Source organism: Dermacentor silvarum, chromosome 1 (genome assembly GCF_013339745.2).
Source record: "Dermacentor silvarum isolate Dsil-2018 chromosome 1, BIME_Dsil_1.4, whole genome shotgun sequence".
Classification (NCBI taxonomy): domain Eukaryota; kingdom Metazoa; phylum Arthropoda; class Arachnida; order Ixodida; family Ixodidae; genus Dermacentor; species Dermacentor silvarum.
Window position 1 is genome coordinate 229,271,256 of NC_051154.1, and position 15,347 is coordinate 229,286,602.

At 47.0% G+C, this 15,347-nt stretch overlaps 1 protein-coding gene across 1 annotated transcript in view; it reads left to right on the forward strand.

The window, feature by feature from the left end:
- Positions 1–15,347, forward strand: part of LOC119436878 (cytochrome P450 4V2) — a 121,815-nt gene that overhangs the window by 60,433 nt on the left and 46,035 nt on the right. The window contains exon 3 of the mRNA XM_037703901.2: positions 10,122–10,207. Coding sequence (XP_037559829.1) covers positions 10,122–10,207 — 86 coding nt within the window. The remainder of the gene's footprint in view (positions 1–10,121; positions 10,208–15,347) is intronic.

A 15,347-nucleotide genomic window follows, 5' to 3' on the forward strand; every position in this document is an offset into this window, starting at 1 on the left:
GACCTGCCCTGATGTCATGCCGAAACCTAACTGGGCGCCAGAAAAGGGGAAATCACACGGAGGAGAAATCCACTCCGATCTCCGCATGACGTCACGCAGCTCGGAGTGGATCATCGCCGGTCCCTCCGATGCTCCTTCATTCACAAGGGCAGCGCTGAGGTCATAGGGACGTTAGTGCTACCGGACAAATTCAGCGAGCGCACGCGTGGAAGAGTGAGCGTCCTACCACTACCGCATGGGCGAAACCGCCAAGCTCATTATTCATGAGCACAAAATAAAGAAAAATAGCCTTTCCTCTGGACCGTGACCGACGCTCTTGAGCCAGCAGCCGGCTTATCAGCCAATGAGTGCTGCACTTTGATTTCCGAGTTGACGGGCGCGCTCCCCGACCCGGCGCGCCGCCGCGGGCTACGGGGGACAGAGTTAGGGGCGTACAAGGCAAGGCAGCCAAAGTTGTCAGACATCCGAACGAAACGCTAAATCCAGCTCCTTTGGCGCTCTCCGCTCGGCTGGTTTGTAGCGGCCGAGCTAAACATTCGACCTCCGCGCGGATATAGAACGTCAGCGCGAGCGCATCGCAATGACGTTCCGTGCGCCACACGTGATTCCCACTCTGAGCAAACCAGTTGGATTTCTCCGCTGTGTTAATATCGTTTAATGCGGAGATGGGCTTGCTAGAGGCTTACCCCAGCTATGAAGGATGATCAGATAAAGGCACGATGCTCCTATACTCCGCAGTGCACAAAGGCCGCTACGGCAAGGTTCTTCGACTATTCGACACGGCGGTGAAAGGACTCCACAGTCATATCGCCAACAAACGCGTGTTTATTAACCCAGGATGCCCCACAGTCATGGCTTGTGGGCAACAAGGCTCCATGCAAGACCGATCGAGTACGGGCGGCCACTGGGCTAGCTAATCGGGTAGCGGTCAACCAAGTAGGAGAAGTCGTCCGAGCAAAGGCGCCTAGTAACAAACTCGTAGCGGACTTGTGCAACATCTCCAGGGGCGAGGAAGCGCTCATCGGTTCAGAGCTAACAGAAAATGGTTGGATCTTGTCGGGGTTGGTAGTTAACTAAAGGACGGTGGGCCGACTGGCATTGGGCTCCCTACACTGCACCTCGCACTGCCTCATTTGTGGGCAGTGCCGGGTCAGGGTGACGTTATTTTGGCCTGTTTTGAAGTACAAGAAGCGCAGGGGAAATAAGTATTGAAGAAGGACTCAAAAACAAACGGACTAAAAGAAATGGGCTGCTAAAGCGCACAAACTCACGTATTTGTAGCTCAATAACGTGGCCACGAAATAGAGGAAGGGGCCAAGAATGTTGGCAACCAAGTACAGAACAATAAGAATTGCAAGTAGACAACCCGGAGTCATCAAAAATAAAGTGAGAGAAACAGACAGTAAATTAGATTAAAATGATGGGGAAAAAAGTCCGTGGCGATTTACAAAGATGGTATTGACAAAATCGAGAAAGAAATTTTGTACGAGACCACAGAGACAGTGCATTGCTATTTGTGGCCTAAACTGGCTGCCGGAGGGCAAAGAAATACAGGAGCAAACATACGCCAGAGGATGAGCCCTGTGTCCGCTGCAGCAAAAGTTCGGAGACGACCCAGCTCATCGGGATGCAATGCCAAGATATTCACACAGCAGGAACCGTACGGAACGTCCACCTTCCAGAAGCACTGGGGTTCAAAGCTGATGGGAGCGTTAACTGGTCAGCGGTCGAGATACGCGAAATGCGTTTAAATTATTGGTGGGAAAAAACAGGGAAGAGGTGGAGCCGGTGTCGTTACAGGCATAGGTAAACTTAAAATAAAGAAAGAATATAAAGTAGAGATAGGCAAAATGCTTGGCTGCAATAGACGTAGTAAAACTTTGTTAGCTCAAACATGCTAGGTGAATATTTGTCCCCGCCTCATTAAAAAAAAAAAAAAAAAGATGTACTTAGAATTCATCATCATCATCACCATCATAGGGGAGGAAAATCACGGCGCGTCCCAGTAACATGGGCTCTCGCATATGACTCGACTGTGAGTGTGACGCATGTGACTCGACACAAAATACACAAACGAAAGAATTTTTAAATTTTTTTTCAAGAATATTTGTGCTTTGTGCCGTCTCGTCCAAGCTTCTACAGAATTACAGCCATATGCTGCTTTCTTCAACCAAATATCTAATTTCGAACCAACTTCCTCCGAGATGTCTTCTCTCGCGTACAAACAGTGCACCACTGTCTACATTCGTTTCTTGCACTGAGAAGAAACAAAGTTCATCAACATGTAACCACTGGATAGATAGAGATAGAAAAGTCATAAGGGAAAGGCAGGTAGGTTAACCAGGCTGAGCCCGGTAGGCTACCTTGCACTGGGGAAGGAAGAGAAGGGATTGAAAGAGGAGAAGGAAGAGAGAAGTTCACACCCTGCCCATTTACACAGTCTAAGCGTTCATCGCTGAGTTTCGTCACAGGCGGTCATACAGGCTTGTGCACTTCAAGAAACGCAGCAGCGCCTTTGTAGCCCTGTACAAGCAGACGCACGAGGCCACGGGCCCAAGATCTTCTCTTCCGTAAAAGGCCTGTCGTCTAAGTGCCCCAAAGCAGTCCGAAGGACAATCCTCTCTTCTTCGTATCTGGGGCAGTCACATAAGAGATGTCTGGTTGTTTCCTCAGCACCACATGTGCTGCTGTTGGCACTGTCCGCCATTACAATTAGGAATGAATAGGAGTTTGTAAACAAAACTCCTATTCGCAGGCGTCACAGTAAGGTTTCTTCTGTCGTTTAAAACCGGATAAAAGTTGTAATTGCTTGTGTGGGTCCATGGCATATAGGCGCCGGTTGGTAAACTCTGGTGTATTCTATTTTCTTAGAGTTATAGCATGGGCAAGACTGCTGAGGTGCCGCGCTGCATCCGTTCTTGACAATGGTATTGAGATTCGTTCATATTCGTTATGTGCTTCACGGGCAGCTTTGTCGGCACATTCATTGCCAGTGATGTTGCAGTGCCCAGGTAGCCATTGAAATACAATGTCGTGGCCTCTGACCACCGCTTGATGGTAGCGTAATCGTATCTCTGCTAACAATTGTGCATGTGGGCTGCGGCGCCGAGCTGATAAAAGTGACTGTAGGGCTGCCTTTAAATCACACAAAATAGCCCAATTATTTGGTGATTGTTCGTGCACATAAAGCACTGCGCTACGGAAGGCGGCAAGTTCAGACCCTGTCGATGTTGTGACGTGGCTATGTTGAACGTCTTACAGAATGATGCCAACGGAATAACTACCGCACCAGTAGAGCTGGTCAGAGTCGAAGAGCCATCTGTATAAATGTGAATGCGATCAAAGTAGGAATCATGCAGCAGATGTAGAGCAGCTTGATTCAGGGCACAAGTTGGCAAGTCGGACTTCTTTGTAACTCCTGGAATGGAGAGCCGCACTTGGTGGCTGCCGGAGACACCACAAAGGACAAGGTGGTCTTGCTGCAGGCGTGAAGTCTGATGGAAGAGAAGGTCGATAGGAGGTTACAATGCCTGAAAAAGTTGCATCTGGTCTACTTTCCGAGAGAGAAGCAAGGCGTTGAGACTATAGTCGGGAAAGGTGTCGAAGATGATTTCGAAGGGAGAAAAACTTGAGCACCGACTTTAGATTGAACTGACAACGATTTTCACTCGGAACAGCTTTGGTCGCAACCTTCACGCGGATACCTTGTGAACAAGGCTCAATTGCGAGATCCGAAACATTAACATCACTAAATATTTTGTTGTCAGTGTTTGTCTTCTTCGTTCATCATGTTCCGTCCTAACCCAACGGAATTCCGTCATACACTCGATTTCAATATATATAAGCTCGATATTACGATTGGCCAGCGCCCATTCTTATACGAACCGCAGTAGTGTGTATACAATATGATCTGCGATTACGGGCCGAAGGCCGAAATAATACGTTAGAGCCCGCATTAAAAAGACGTTCTTACGCTGTTCGTGTAAGCAGGTGCCATCGAATCAGGATGTTGTATATACAAGGTGTGTCCTCAAAAGTTCATGCAGTGAGTCATAAAAAAACGTGGGAGGGGGTATAGCGGTGCAGCTCTCGCTCTATCTACTCGAAAGGACCCGGTCGACCTCGAGTACGAGCCTGGCTGCTGTACCAGAAGGCAGAATTTTATGCGTGCACTGTTTCTGCAACTCATTTTTTTGTCTTTTTCGAAATGAGGATCGACGAACAGACGGAACAAAGATTCAATATCACATTTCTTGTGAAATTGGGCGAGAATCGTACATAAATTTGTCAAATGTTGCAAAAAGCCTGCGGAAAGGTTGCCCTAAAGGAAAGAACTGTGTTCAGATGGGTCCAGGCGTTTTCGGGTAGGCTGTGAAGGCCGCAAGGGCGATGCAAGATCAAGGGACGTATTCTCGGACGATCACTTTCAGTGATACTATCGCCTTCGTGTGACGCAGTGCTCAACCAGCCCATCAGCTCATCCGGTTTTGCTCAACCAGCCAATACGAGCACATTGAAAGTGATGTCGCCGAAAGCGATCGTCCGAGAATACGTCTTCAGGTCACACCTCTCTCCCTCTCCCTCGTGCGAAGATGAAAACATCGATCGTGTTCGTACTCGGTGACCGCCGAACTTAGAATTATATCGGAAGCACTCAGCTTAAGAAAGTCGTCCGTTCAGCGGATTTTGGCTGAAAATTTGGAAAAAGGTTTGCGCGAAGATAGCGTCGAAATTGCTGACTTCTGAGCAAAAGTTGCGACTAATAGAATGTTGCATTGATTGGAAAACTTCAGACGACAACGATGAATCAGTTTTGCAAAGGGTCGTCACCGGCGACGGACCTGAGATTTACAAATACGACAGCGAGCTGAATTCGCAAAGCAAAGAACCAAAAGAAGGGCGAGTCAAGCCCCCCCCCCCCCCCCCAAAAAAAAAAGGGGGGGGGGGGGGGGGGATGGAAGAACAAAGCTAAAGCCACTCATTTTTATCATGTTTTCTTTACGGCTCTGACATTGTACGCCACGAATTTGTACTTGATGGTCAAACTGTCAATGGAGCTTGCTACGTGGATGTCCTGAAGCGTCTCAAAAATCGCGCGCGCAGTGTGCGACCAAGTTTATCAATAGAGGGACGATGAATTCTACACCACGATAATGCCCCTGCGCACTCTGCAGGAATAGATGATTCCAGTACAGGGACTCATGAAATTCAGTCACTGTACTGGAACACCTTTAATACTCACCGGATTTTGCCCCATGCAACATATTTTTTTTTCTATTCCTCAAATGCTAGCTGGTGCTCCGGGGGCGCAATTTCGGTGATTTGGTAACAATTCAAAAGGAAATGACGTCGCTGCTGAAGCGCTTAACAAAAGAGGATTTCCAAGAGTGCTTCCAGCAATGAATAAAGAGGTGCGACCAGTGCATTGTGTCTAATGGGCAGCATTTCCATGGTGACCACTTTTATGTATCTGAAAGTTAGTTATATGATTTTTTTTAAACATACTGAATTAACTTTTGGGACAGAGCTCTTATTAATGGAGAAGGTGACCGCCCAAGGGCAAGCAGCACTTCCGAGCGATAAGTTTTGCCAAATCCGACGCCGGATCATAAAACTTCAACTTGCGCACTATAGTGGCGTCCTTGGCTCGTTTCGTTTCACGTGTTTGCTGTGTTTCGCTTCACTTCTTTCGGTTTGTTTCTTTTCGCGCAGCGCGTTTCGCCGAAAAAACTACTCTAGCGCGGGCGCGTGGCAGCGCGCAATTACAACACCTGCGTATTCTGACCTCCGGATGGTGGAGCGTAACACGCGCGCACAACTTCCCGTGTCACGCTCGTCCAGAGGGTGGAGCTTGGATGCGCGCGCGCGATGATAGGGGCGAAGCGCGCGTGACCCACATTGCGTCGGGCGAACGTGCACTCGCGAGCGCAAGAGCGGAAGGGAGACGGAAGGAATCGCGAGGCTTCCTTTTGTCGCAGCTGAACGACGACGTGGTCTTTCACTCGCTGCTCGTTCTGCCTTCACGCCCACCGTTGTCGTGCTTCTAGCCTGCCTTAAGATACACAAATTGTCTTGCGCTTATTACGTCGCAATTCCGAAAGAGAAAGTGAGCGAGCAATCTCCCATCTTCATTCTTTTTCTTTTCGATCCTTCTTTTCTGTTAGCTTAAAAACCCTACCACATGTGGCGATCGTAGCGTACTATAATTTCGCGCACGATTTATATGGCGAAAGATATTATTGTCGCTAGGAAACGCGTATAGGTTTGCGAACGGGTGTGAAAAATACGAAAATGTGAGCGGGTAATATGGAGGCCTGAAGCAGGTCAGGTCTAAATTACGCGAACGCTCCTGAAAGGCTGTGAAAAACGGAAGCGTCTGCCTCAATTTTCTGATAACTTTGGAAAACGGGTCTCGGCCAACGACATTTATCAGTTAGGTTTACAGGCAAGGCGACATCAAACTGATAACGTTGGTGGCATAGTGATTATGGCATAGTGGCATAGTGATTAGGAGAATCACGAACAAGTATCAGGGAATGAAGGAGGCTAGCATTGTTAGGCTCATTCAATCTTTTGCTATGAGCCACATCATTTACGTAGCTGCGTACCTTAACTGGTACAAGGCAGAAAAGGACAAAATCAATACGCTCATATGGAAAGCTTTTAAGCAGGCCCTAGGCTTGCCCGACAGCACCAGTGCAGAGAGATTAATGCAGCTGGGCATGCATAACACCTTAGAAGAATTGATTGAAGCTCAGCAGATAGCTCAGCTGGAAACACTCGCCAGCAGCCGGACTGGCAGAAGTATACTCGGTAAATTACGAATAAATTACCATAACCAGCAAGGACCGAAGGTTACATTGACCAGAGAGAGCAGGAGCAGGACTCAAATCCCCAATTTACCCAAAAATATGCACCCGGAATTCAATCAGGGCAGGAGAACGAGCAGAGCTAAAACTCTACTCAAAGCCTATGGCAATGATGAGGAAGCGCTGTTCGTGGACGCCGCGGAATATTCAAATCACCTAGCATTTACAGCAGTAGCAATTATTATAAAGCAAGAAAGCGTACGCACGTTTTCAATCAAAACCACTGTCTCTGAGGTTGCGGAGGAGGTTGCCATGGCTCTGGCTATCGCTTCTCCCAAATATAGATACATTATTAGCGACTCTCAATCGGCTATATGAAATTATGCCAGAGGACGGATATCAGTTGAAGCTGCAAAAATTCTAAACAGTAAAACCAAACTTATATCATCTGAGGAATGTTACGACAAGGAAATCATCTGGTTCCCAACCCATACAGACTGCGAATCCACCGCCAACCCAAACCTTAACGAGTCTGCCCATCGTGTTGCGCGAGGACTCACTAACCGCGCCCGACTAAGGGGCGGGGGGGGGGGGGGGGGGGGGCTCTGGCTGATGTGGAGATGGAACGGATAGATATGGCTAGTCTTTTCTCATTCAGTGACATTACCCAATTCTACAGAAAGTCGAGGTATATATATCCATCTCCTAACCCACAATTAAACAGGTCTCAGGCGGTTGACTGGAGGCGACTTTAAACCAGAACTTACATGAACCCGGTACATCGATCTTAACCGCATGTTTCCGCATTTAAACCCTGAGGCTAAATGTAAATTATCTGATGATAGAGGAGCCACCCTAGAGCACATACTCTGGGATTGTGAAATATTTCAGAGGAGAATTGCCGTTTCCCGAATGAACTAAGGGCGCGGTGGAGAGCCGCACTGACTAGTTCTGATCTTCAGGACCAACTTTGGGCCATCAAGCAAGCCCGGGAAGCTACCGAGAGAGAGGGTCTCTCTGCTGCCCCGCCGCGGCCTAGACCCGGGTCATCAATTTGCAGGATATTTATTAATGTTGTCTCACACACACAGTGATTGTAATGGCTGCGTAAATGCTACAGGCTTTGTAAGCCTGGCGATCATTTCGGACATCTGCGCCTGTGCGCCGCTGTCTGTTCAGTGCTTCCTCTTATTCTACGTTTCTATGCGATAAAATTATGTGAGTGTCAAGAAGAATCTACGAAAAGAGCCTCTACGGTGTAATAAAAGTTGCTTCCAGGGAAGCAATGTCACAGCTCGCGCTGATGCCGCTTTTTAAATTTGCTATAGCGGGCCACCACTACGCTTCTACGAAGGGCCTAGCCCTTTCGTAGGCACTTCGACAAAGCTTGCAGAATAGCTTGTAGTTGCAGGAAGTAGCGGGAATGGCACAACAAGGCATGCTCGTCAATGCAACATAGGTGTATCACACCTTTCGTGCATCCTTTTGCCGGTCAAAGGAAGCCACCGTGCTAATAGTAGTATACGGCTTGTCGTGGGACAATCCGTTATCCCAATTTTGTACGAATATACATAGCCAATACATGACTTATTCAGTTGATTATACGTCCATTTTTTACAGCGAAGGCTGTTAGCCTCTCGGTGGTCGGCATTTTTCGTGTCCGTGAACAAAAATGTGGGCCGATCCCGGTGGCAGTGCTGGGCAGAAGCAGTGGCTCGTACACCCGTAAGGCAAAGGCTTCAAGCACTCACCAATGGGAAGCGAAACGTGCATACATTCTTTGGAAACATGCATAAAACATACAGCACAGCATTCGTTTCAATAAAGAACAAGCACAAGAAAGTATCCGAACCACATAATTGATGATAAGGCGCTCCTGATCACAATTCGAAGCACGTAGCGCACCCCGCATACGTTTCTCGGTAAAGATTACTGTTGCGCAAGTTGCCGCGGCAATGGCAGCTTGCGACGTGGGGAGTGACGTCTCTAGCCTTTCGTATATAAAAGAACCAGCCTAGCAACTAATTTCATTTTTGTTATAGCACCGCTGGGGTACGCAACGCGTAGTTAGGGCTCCCGAGGAGCAGGGAAAAAGAAGCGGCAATACCACCAGCGGCTGCGTACTGCCAAAATTACCATTACTCCCATCACTACCATTACTCTAAAGCAATAAAGCATTGCATACCCCCCTCAGCAGTTGTAGTGGTTGTTTCCAACATCTTCACTGGACATCCACTTTCGCAGGGCCGGGATGGCGAGTCCATTTTTTCTCAACTTAGCGCCAGTATAGGGCTCTGGTTCCCGCTCCGCAAATGCATCTGACTCTCTGAGGGATGCTGTCCGCAATATATCCATGAATTTGATGTTCCTACAATAGGCGACTGCTATTTGACTTTCAAACTATGCTTGACGTAACATTTTTGCACTTGCAGGAGAGAGCGGAGGGGGGGGGGGGGGTAAGGATAACGAGGGAGAGGGCTTACAGGAATTTGCGCGAAGAAAAGGCAGCTATAGGTCTACAAAACACGGCAACATTATGAATGAAGAGGACAACACAAACGTGTCTGCCTTCTTTCTTTTTCAGCACTGCGCGAGCTTTGAACTTATAGTCGGCGGTTGTATGGTCGTCTTCGTTCCTCTGTCATGTACTCTGTCATGTTTTGTTATCATTTATCCCTACCTAGTTGCTGAGACTTCTCTTACTCTAATACTTAGAGGGAGAAAGAGAAGTGGCCAAAATCTGCCCGCTGTTCATCCCATTTATCACACCTAGATTGAGCTATACATTTAAGGGTTTAAAGCAATGCTTGCGTATACTAAAATACGAGTCAAAATTGGTCTGCAGATGAATTTCGCCTCGTGTTTTAGTATGCGCAAGGATTGCTTGTTTTAGTATGCGCAAACAAGCTGGTGCATCCCCCAAGCGCTGTGGATATACTGACATGGAAATTATATGCATGCACAAATTTCTACGTACGTATACCCACAACTCTTTGCGGATGCACCAGCCTTTGCTGACTTATTTCTATAGGTATATTGTGCGGTGTTTGACACAGGCCATTGTACCAATGTTGTCTACGTAGTCGTTTGTGTGCTGATGAGTAGTCCGAGTGTTTGTGCTTGCGCTTAACTTGAACTTTCATTCACTATGACATCGGTCGATGCCTACCTACTCCGAATGAGGCCGTCAAACGATGAATAAGCAATTCCAAGGGCATCTACAATAACATCTTAGCCGAAGTAGCTGGTTTTCGAGGTCAGATTTCGCTGCTAATGTGCTTTTTTTTTCTGTACATTTTCTCTGTGACGCAGTCTGTACTCAACTGTTCGACGAACCTGAAGAAGCCTATCTTGTACTCGCTGCTCCATGCTTGGCTGGGAACCGGTCTTCTCACCAGGTAAGGACCCTCTTGGTGAGGTCTCGTTTGCTTTCTTATTTTGTCGGACGAAAGGCAAATATTACTACGAGTGAACGTGTTGGGGCACACCCTCGCCAAGTAGACTGCCAAACGTGATGCAAAAACACGCGGGGGCAACTTTGAAGCCTTCGTGCGACCCCGCGTCGAGGCACGTGTCTGAAAAGAAGGCGTGTTCGACAGGGGGCTGTCACTTTTTTCTTATGTACCTTTGGTACACTATTTTTTTTTTGGTATCACGTCCAGAGAATGCGCATGCTGTTTTTAGAAATATGTACCATCAGCGTGCCGCGGCGCAAGCTGCACAAGAAACAGCCCTTGCACGCCGCTGTGTGCCTTGAAAGCCCCTCGCATAAGCATGCATACTAAAGCTTACGGCTGCGAAATATATATATATATTTTTTTGTGCACCATGAACACATTGCATTGTAGCAAAAGATTCCTGCTCTCTCATTTCCTTTCTGGAAACTTCAATCTGTTTTCTAATTCTTCCTGCTGGGAAACTAAGAATATTTATCGCCCTCGGTAATTCGAAGGTTTCTACTCGATATTTGGCTCGGGGTTTTAATGAGTCCAAACAGTAATCTTGTCAGTGTCTATTAAAAAAGAAAGTAAGTTTTAAGATGTCTCTAAAAACAACAGACAATGCTTTGACAAATTCTTGTGGATCACATTCCACACGTGAGCACACGGGGACATTTCGTGAGACTGTCTACTCAAGACAGCGAAAAAAAAGAACTGCGACACTTCATTTCTTAAAGTACTAGCAGCTGATAACATGGCCCTACTATTCCGTAACTTCAGCAAAACCGCGTGTTGTGCCACGTAGGGTATGTCTATATGAGTACCACTATAAGCATGGCGGTGGCATGTTTTTTTTTTTTTTTTTTTTTTTTTTTGAGGCTGATAATAATGCTCGATAGGAGGCTAAAAAAAAAGAAACTGCCCCGGTACAATGGTTAACACAGCTGGTTCGCAAACGAAAAGTTATGATTCGCAGCCCCACCTTTAAGACAGTGATTTTCTTTCCTTCCTTTTCTCTCTTTTTCTTTGTTTCTTTCTTACTTACTTTCTTCTGCTCACCAATATTTTGTTATGACAAACCAGCAGACCGAACGAAGACGAGTTTTTAGATCTGTACGCTGACTATCGTCATTAACAAAGCGGATCAAGCGCTGACATGGCCCCGCTGACGGAAAAATAACGAGAGCTATCAAAACCCACGTCTAAGCAAGACGGCACGTCGTCTTCACTGATTAACAGAGTCGCATGCGGTGAAGCCCAAAAAAAAAAACACGGCTCGAAACGGATCGGGCGTTGCTGCTTATTAAATGATGAGATCCTGAGAACGTAGGCCACCAAAGGGCCGGCCATCCCAATAATCAAAAGCAAACTGCAGCGACTAACGAATGTCAAATAAAGGAAGCAACAACGACAAAAGAACAAATGAACAAAGAAGCAAAGGCTTCATTTCTGCGTGCAGGCTGTTTGCCTTCCCGAGGTAGTACAGCAGAAGAGGCAAGAACAGCTGCACCTGCAGTCTGATCGCGGCACTTAAACCTTTGCGCCGGCCAAGCGCCCTTAGAAAATACAGCGTAGCTTTCTGTAATTAGTGTGGACTCGTACTTTCGTGCTATCACGACAATGCACCTGTGGACTGGAAAAGCAGAAATACTCTTTAACCAGGCTTGCGATGTGAGCGCGTCGTTATGCCATCTTTGAATACAGGCGGAGCAAAAACAAAACGAAGACACAGGAACAGCACATAAACAGTTAGAGCCGTTGCAAGGGTTTTCATGCGCTCTTCTCAAAGCCTCATCGTGTTCGCGCTGCAGTAGTATTCCTTCAGTGCGTTCGAAGGTGAACCGACATGGGCAGATATACTCCCTTCCTCAGCAACAGCACAAAATCACGCAGTACACTCACGTCATCGATAGACACGTTTTTTAAAATTATTTTCGTTCAACTCGCAGCCATCATGTAGAACAGTATTAACTAGATTAGACAGCCTGCGTTCGTGAAATATTTGCTTGAATAGATACATATTGTTTGAAAAAGAAACCAAACAAGAAATTGGAAATTTAGCAAGCATGTTTCTACACGAAGTATAATGCCTCACTATTTGAACAGGTTGCTGACCAATGTAAAAAAAAATACAGAAAAAAAAGGAAAAGAAAACATGATTGATGATGTTTTCAGCTGACCATAAGGTGTTCCATCGAATTCTTGATTAAGAAGCATAATGCTGTAATGCTCATCACCCGCTGTAAGTGGTTTAACGCCCTGTGCGAAGATGGCTATCCGTATCCTATATATCGCTTATTTTACAAATACAGCATTTCTTTGATTACTTCCAAGCACTTTGTTTTTAAAAAGCCTTCAAAATTTATCTGAATTACGTCTTTACAGTGAAATAACTGCCCCGGCGCCCATCAATTGCAAGAAGAAAAATACCAAGGCAATTAATTTACTAATTAAACTAATGGCATTAATTATCTTCTTGTTTACAAACCTTATGGCGCATGTTTCCGTTGCAAGGCTGAAGAGAACCGTAATACAAGTCCAGTTAATAAACTGGCGTCACACTATATTCGTTCACTTTGCCTGATTACGCACGCGGCACCGCGAAGCGTGGTTGTTTGCCCAACCCCTCTGTGAAGCAAAAAAATGTGGCCTAAATGAAGCTATCATCGCGATTCCCTGTTCACACGAGCTTTGCGACACTTTGCTCAAAGTTGCGTAGTCACTTCAGCAGCAGGGGCGAGACAGACACCTTTCTCGTCTGGTATATGGCGAAGCGTTATTTTACGCCGCCCTACTACGCCACGGAGGGGTTGCACCGCGAGCCGCATTTCGCGGTGCCGCGTGAGTAACCAGATAAATTAAACGAATAATCTGACGCCAGTTTTACAGCGAAGATGTAAAGGGCTATAGACCCGCCGGGGTTGCTTAGTGGCTGTAGTGTTGGGCTGCTGAGCACGAGGTCGCGGGATCGAATCCCGGCCACGGCGGCCACATTTCGATGGGGGCGAAATGCGAAAACACTCGTGTACTTAGATTTAGGTGCACGTTAAGGAACCCCAGGTGGTCCAAATTTCCGGAGTCCCCCACTACGGCGTGCCTCATAATCAGATGGTGGTTTTGGCGCGTAAAACCCCATAATTTAAGGGCTATAGGTTCCAGGAGATCGTGTCCGCGTGTAGAAGATTCACGTGACCTAGCGGGAGAGGAGAGGAAAAGAAGAGCTCAACCCTGTGAGAATGCTTGAGAGGGTGCAGATGAAAATGATAATGGGGAGGGGGGTTGACGTGAGTCGCGCCGTCCAATACTCGCGTTGGAGGGGAGAGCGTAAGGCGCGCCAACGAATGGCAGTGTACGAAAAAAGTAGGTCAACGGAGGAATGGGGTGTGAGAGGAGTTAGCGTTCGTTGTATATACGCAGCTTTGGTCAAGGACTCTTGTCTGGGAACGTCGTAGAAAAGCGTAAGGAACGCGCTGGGAACGCAGTCGTCCGTGGACGCCGAGCCAGTTCTTTCAGAGACAGGCATTGTATGGCCATCGTCCAAGGGTTAAAAAATACCCCATTGTGCTACTCGGAGCTAGCTCCGAAGCCTCTTTCCCGAGTACTTAGCGAAAGGGCTGGTTTAGAATTTTGTGCCCAAATTCAACATAGCAAATCCCCAATACAGCTAAACCCCAACATAGCAAATCTCACCAGAGCGCCAGCTTCGCTGGACTTACCTCTTCACAGCGTGGAAGGGGCCTGACTTTTTTTTTTCGTTCTACGGGACCATTTTGAAATCTACAAAGACGAAAATAGGCTTTTATGACGATTCCATTCAACTTTCCAATATAAACAGATGCCGTAAAGATTGTAACTAAAAGTTTATTGATGAAACTAGTTGAATTAGTGAAATGATTGCTTTGCTTTTTCTTTCGAACAATCCTCGCCAGGGGATTTATTTGATCTGTAGGGATGTGTATAGAGTAAATTTTGGAGGCTTCTTATAAAAACTCGGTCGAAGTAAAGAAAAGGCTCTATAACAGATAGAAAACACGGATAGCTTTACATATAGCTAAATCTTTGAATTTCCAAATCTCTGTTTCCGACCTGTACTGGGATTTTAGATCTGCTCTGTGTAACAAAATTTTAGTTGCTTCCGGTGAGAATACTGTCGGCCCAACTTTTGCGTGCTCGTGGAATGCCTTTTGTGCACGCGTTTCTGTGCATGTCTTCATTGCTAAGTGCGTGCGCGTGCGTGTGTGCATGGGTGTGTGTTCGTTTGTGTACATGTGAGTGCATGTGTGCACGTGTGCTTGTGTGCATGTGTGAGCGTGCGAGCGTGTGTGCATGGGTGTGTGTGTGTGCGTGTGTTTGTGTACATGCGAGTGCGCGTGCGTGCGTGTGTGCATGTGTGTGTGTGTGTGTGTGTGTGTGTGTGTGTGTGTGTGTGTGTGTGTGTGTGTGTGTGTGTGTGTGTGTGTGTGTGTGTGTGTGTGTGTGTGTGTGTGTGTGTGTGTGTGTGTTTGCGTACATGTGAGTGTGTGTGCATGGGTGTGTGTGTTTGTGTACATGCGAGTGTGTGTGCATGGGTGTGTGTGTTTGTGTACATGCGAGTGCGCGTGCGTGGGTGAATGTGTGTGTGTGTGTGTGTGTGTGTGTGTGTGTGTGTGTGTGTGTGTGTGTGTGTGTGTGTGTGTGTGTGTGTGTGTGTGTGTGTGTGTGTGTGTGTGTGTGTGTGTGTGTAAATGTGCGTGCGTGTGTGTGAGCGAGAGGGAGAGAGAATTTGGAGTAATTTTTTTGTCGCCAACTAAACTGTGCGCTCGACCGCATGCGCAGCGTGCTAAGGCGATCGCCGCAGACGCACAGTTGCTTAGCGCGTCCTTTGTTCTTTTGTTTACATAAGTACCCTAAGGGTCAAGGTGCCGCTATGTTACGTGGCCCAGTGCGCGGCAGTGGGAACAGGGAGTAATGGTGCGCAAGTGATGCAAAAGGCAGGCTCCTCATGGGTCATTGCAAATGAAGTAGGAAGCGATACAATATAGTGATAATAAAAACGATAGAAAGCCTCGTTGAGGACACACAGACTGGTAATTAAATAATTGCTGCGTACACCTTGTTA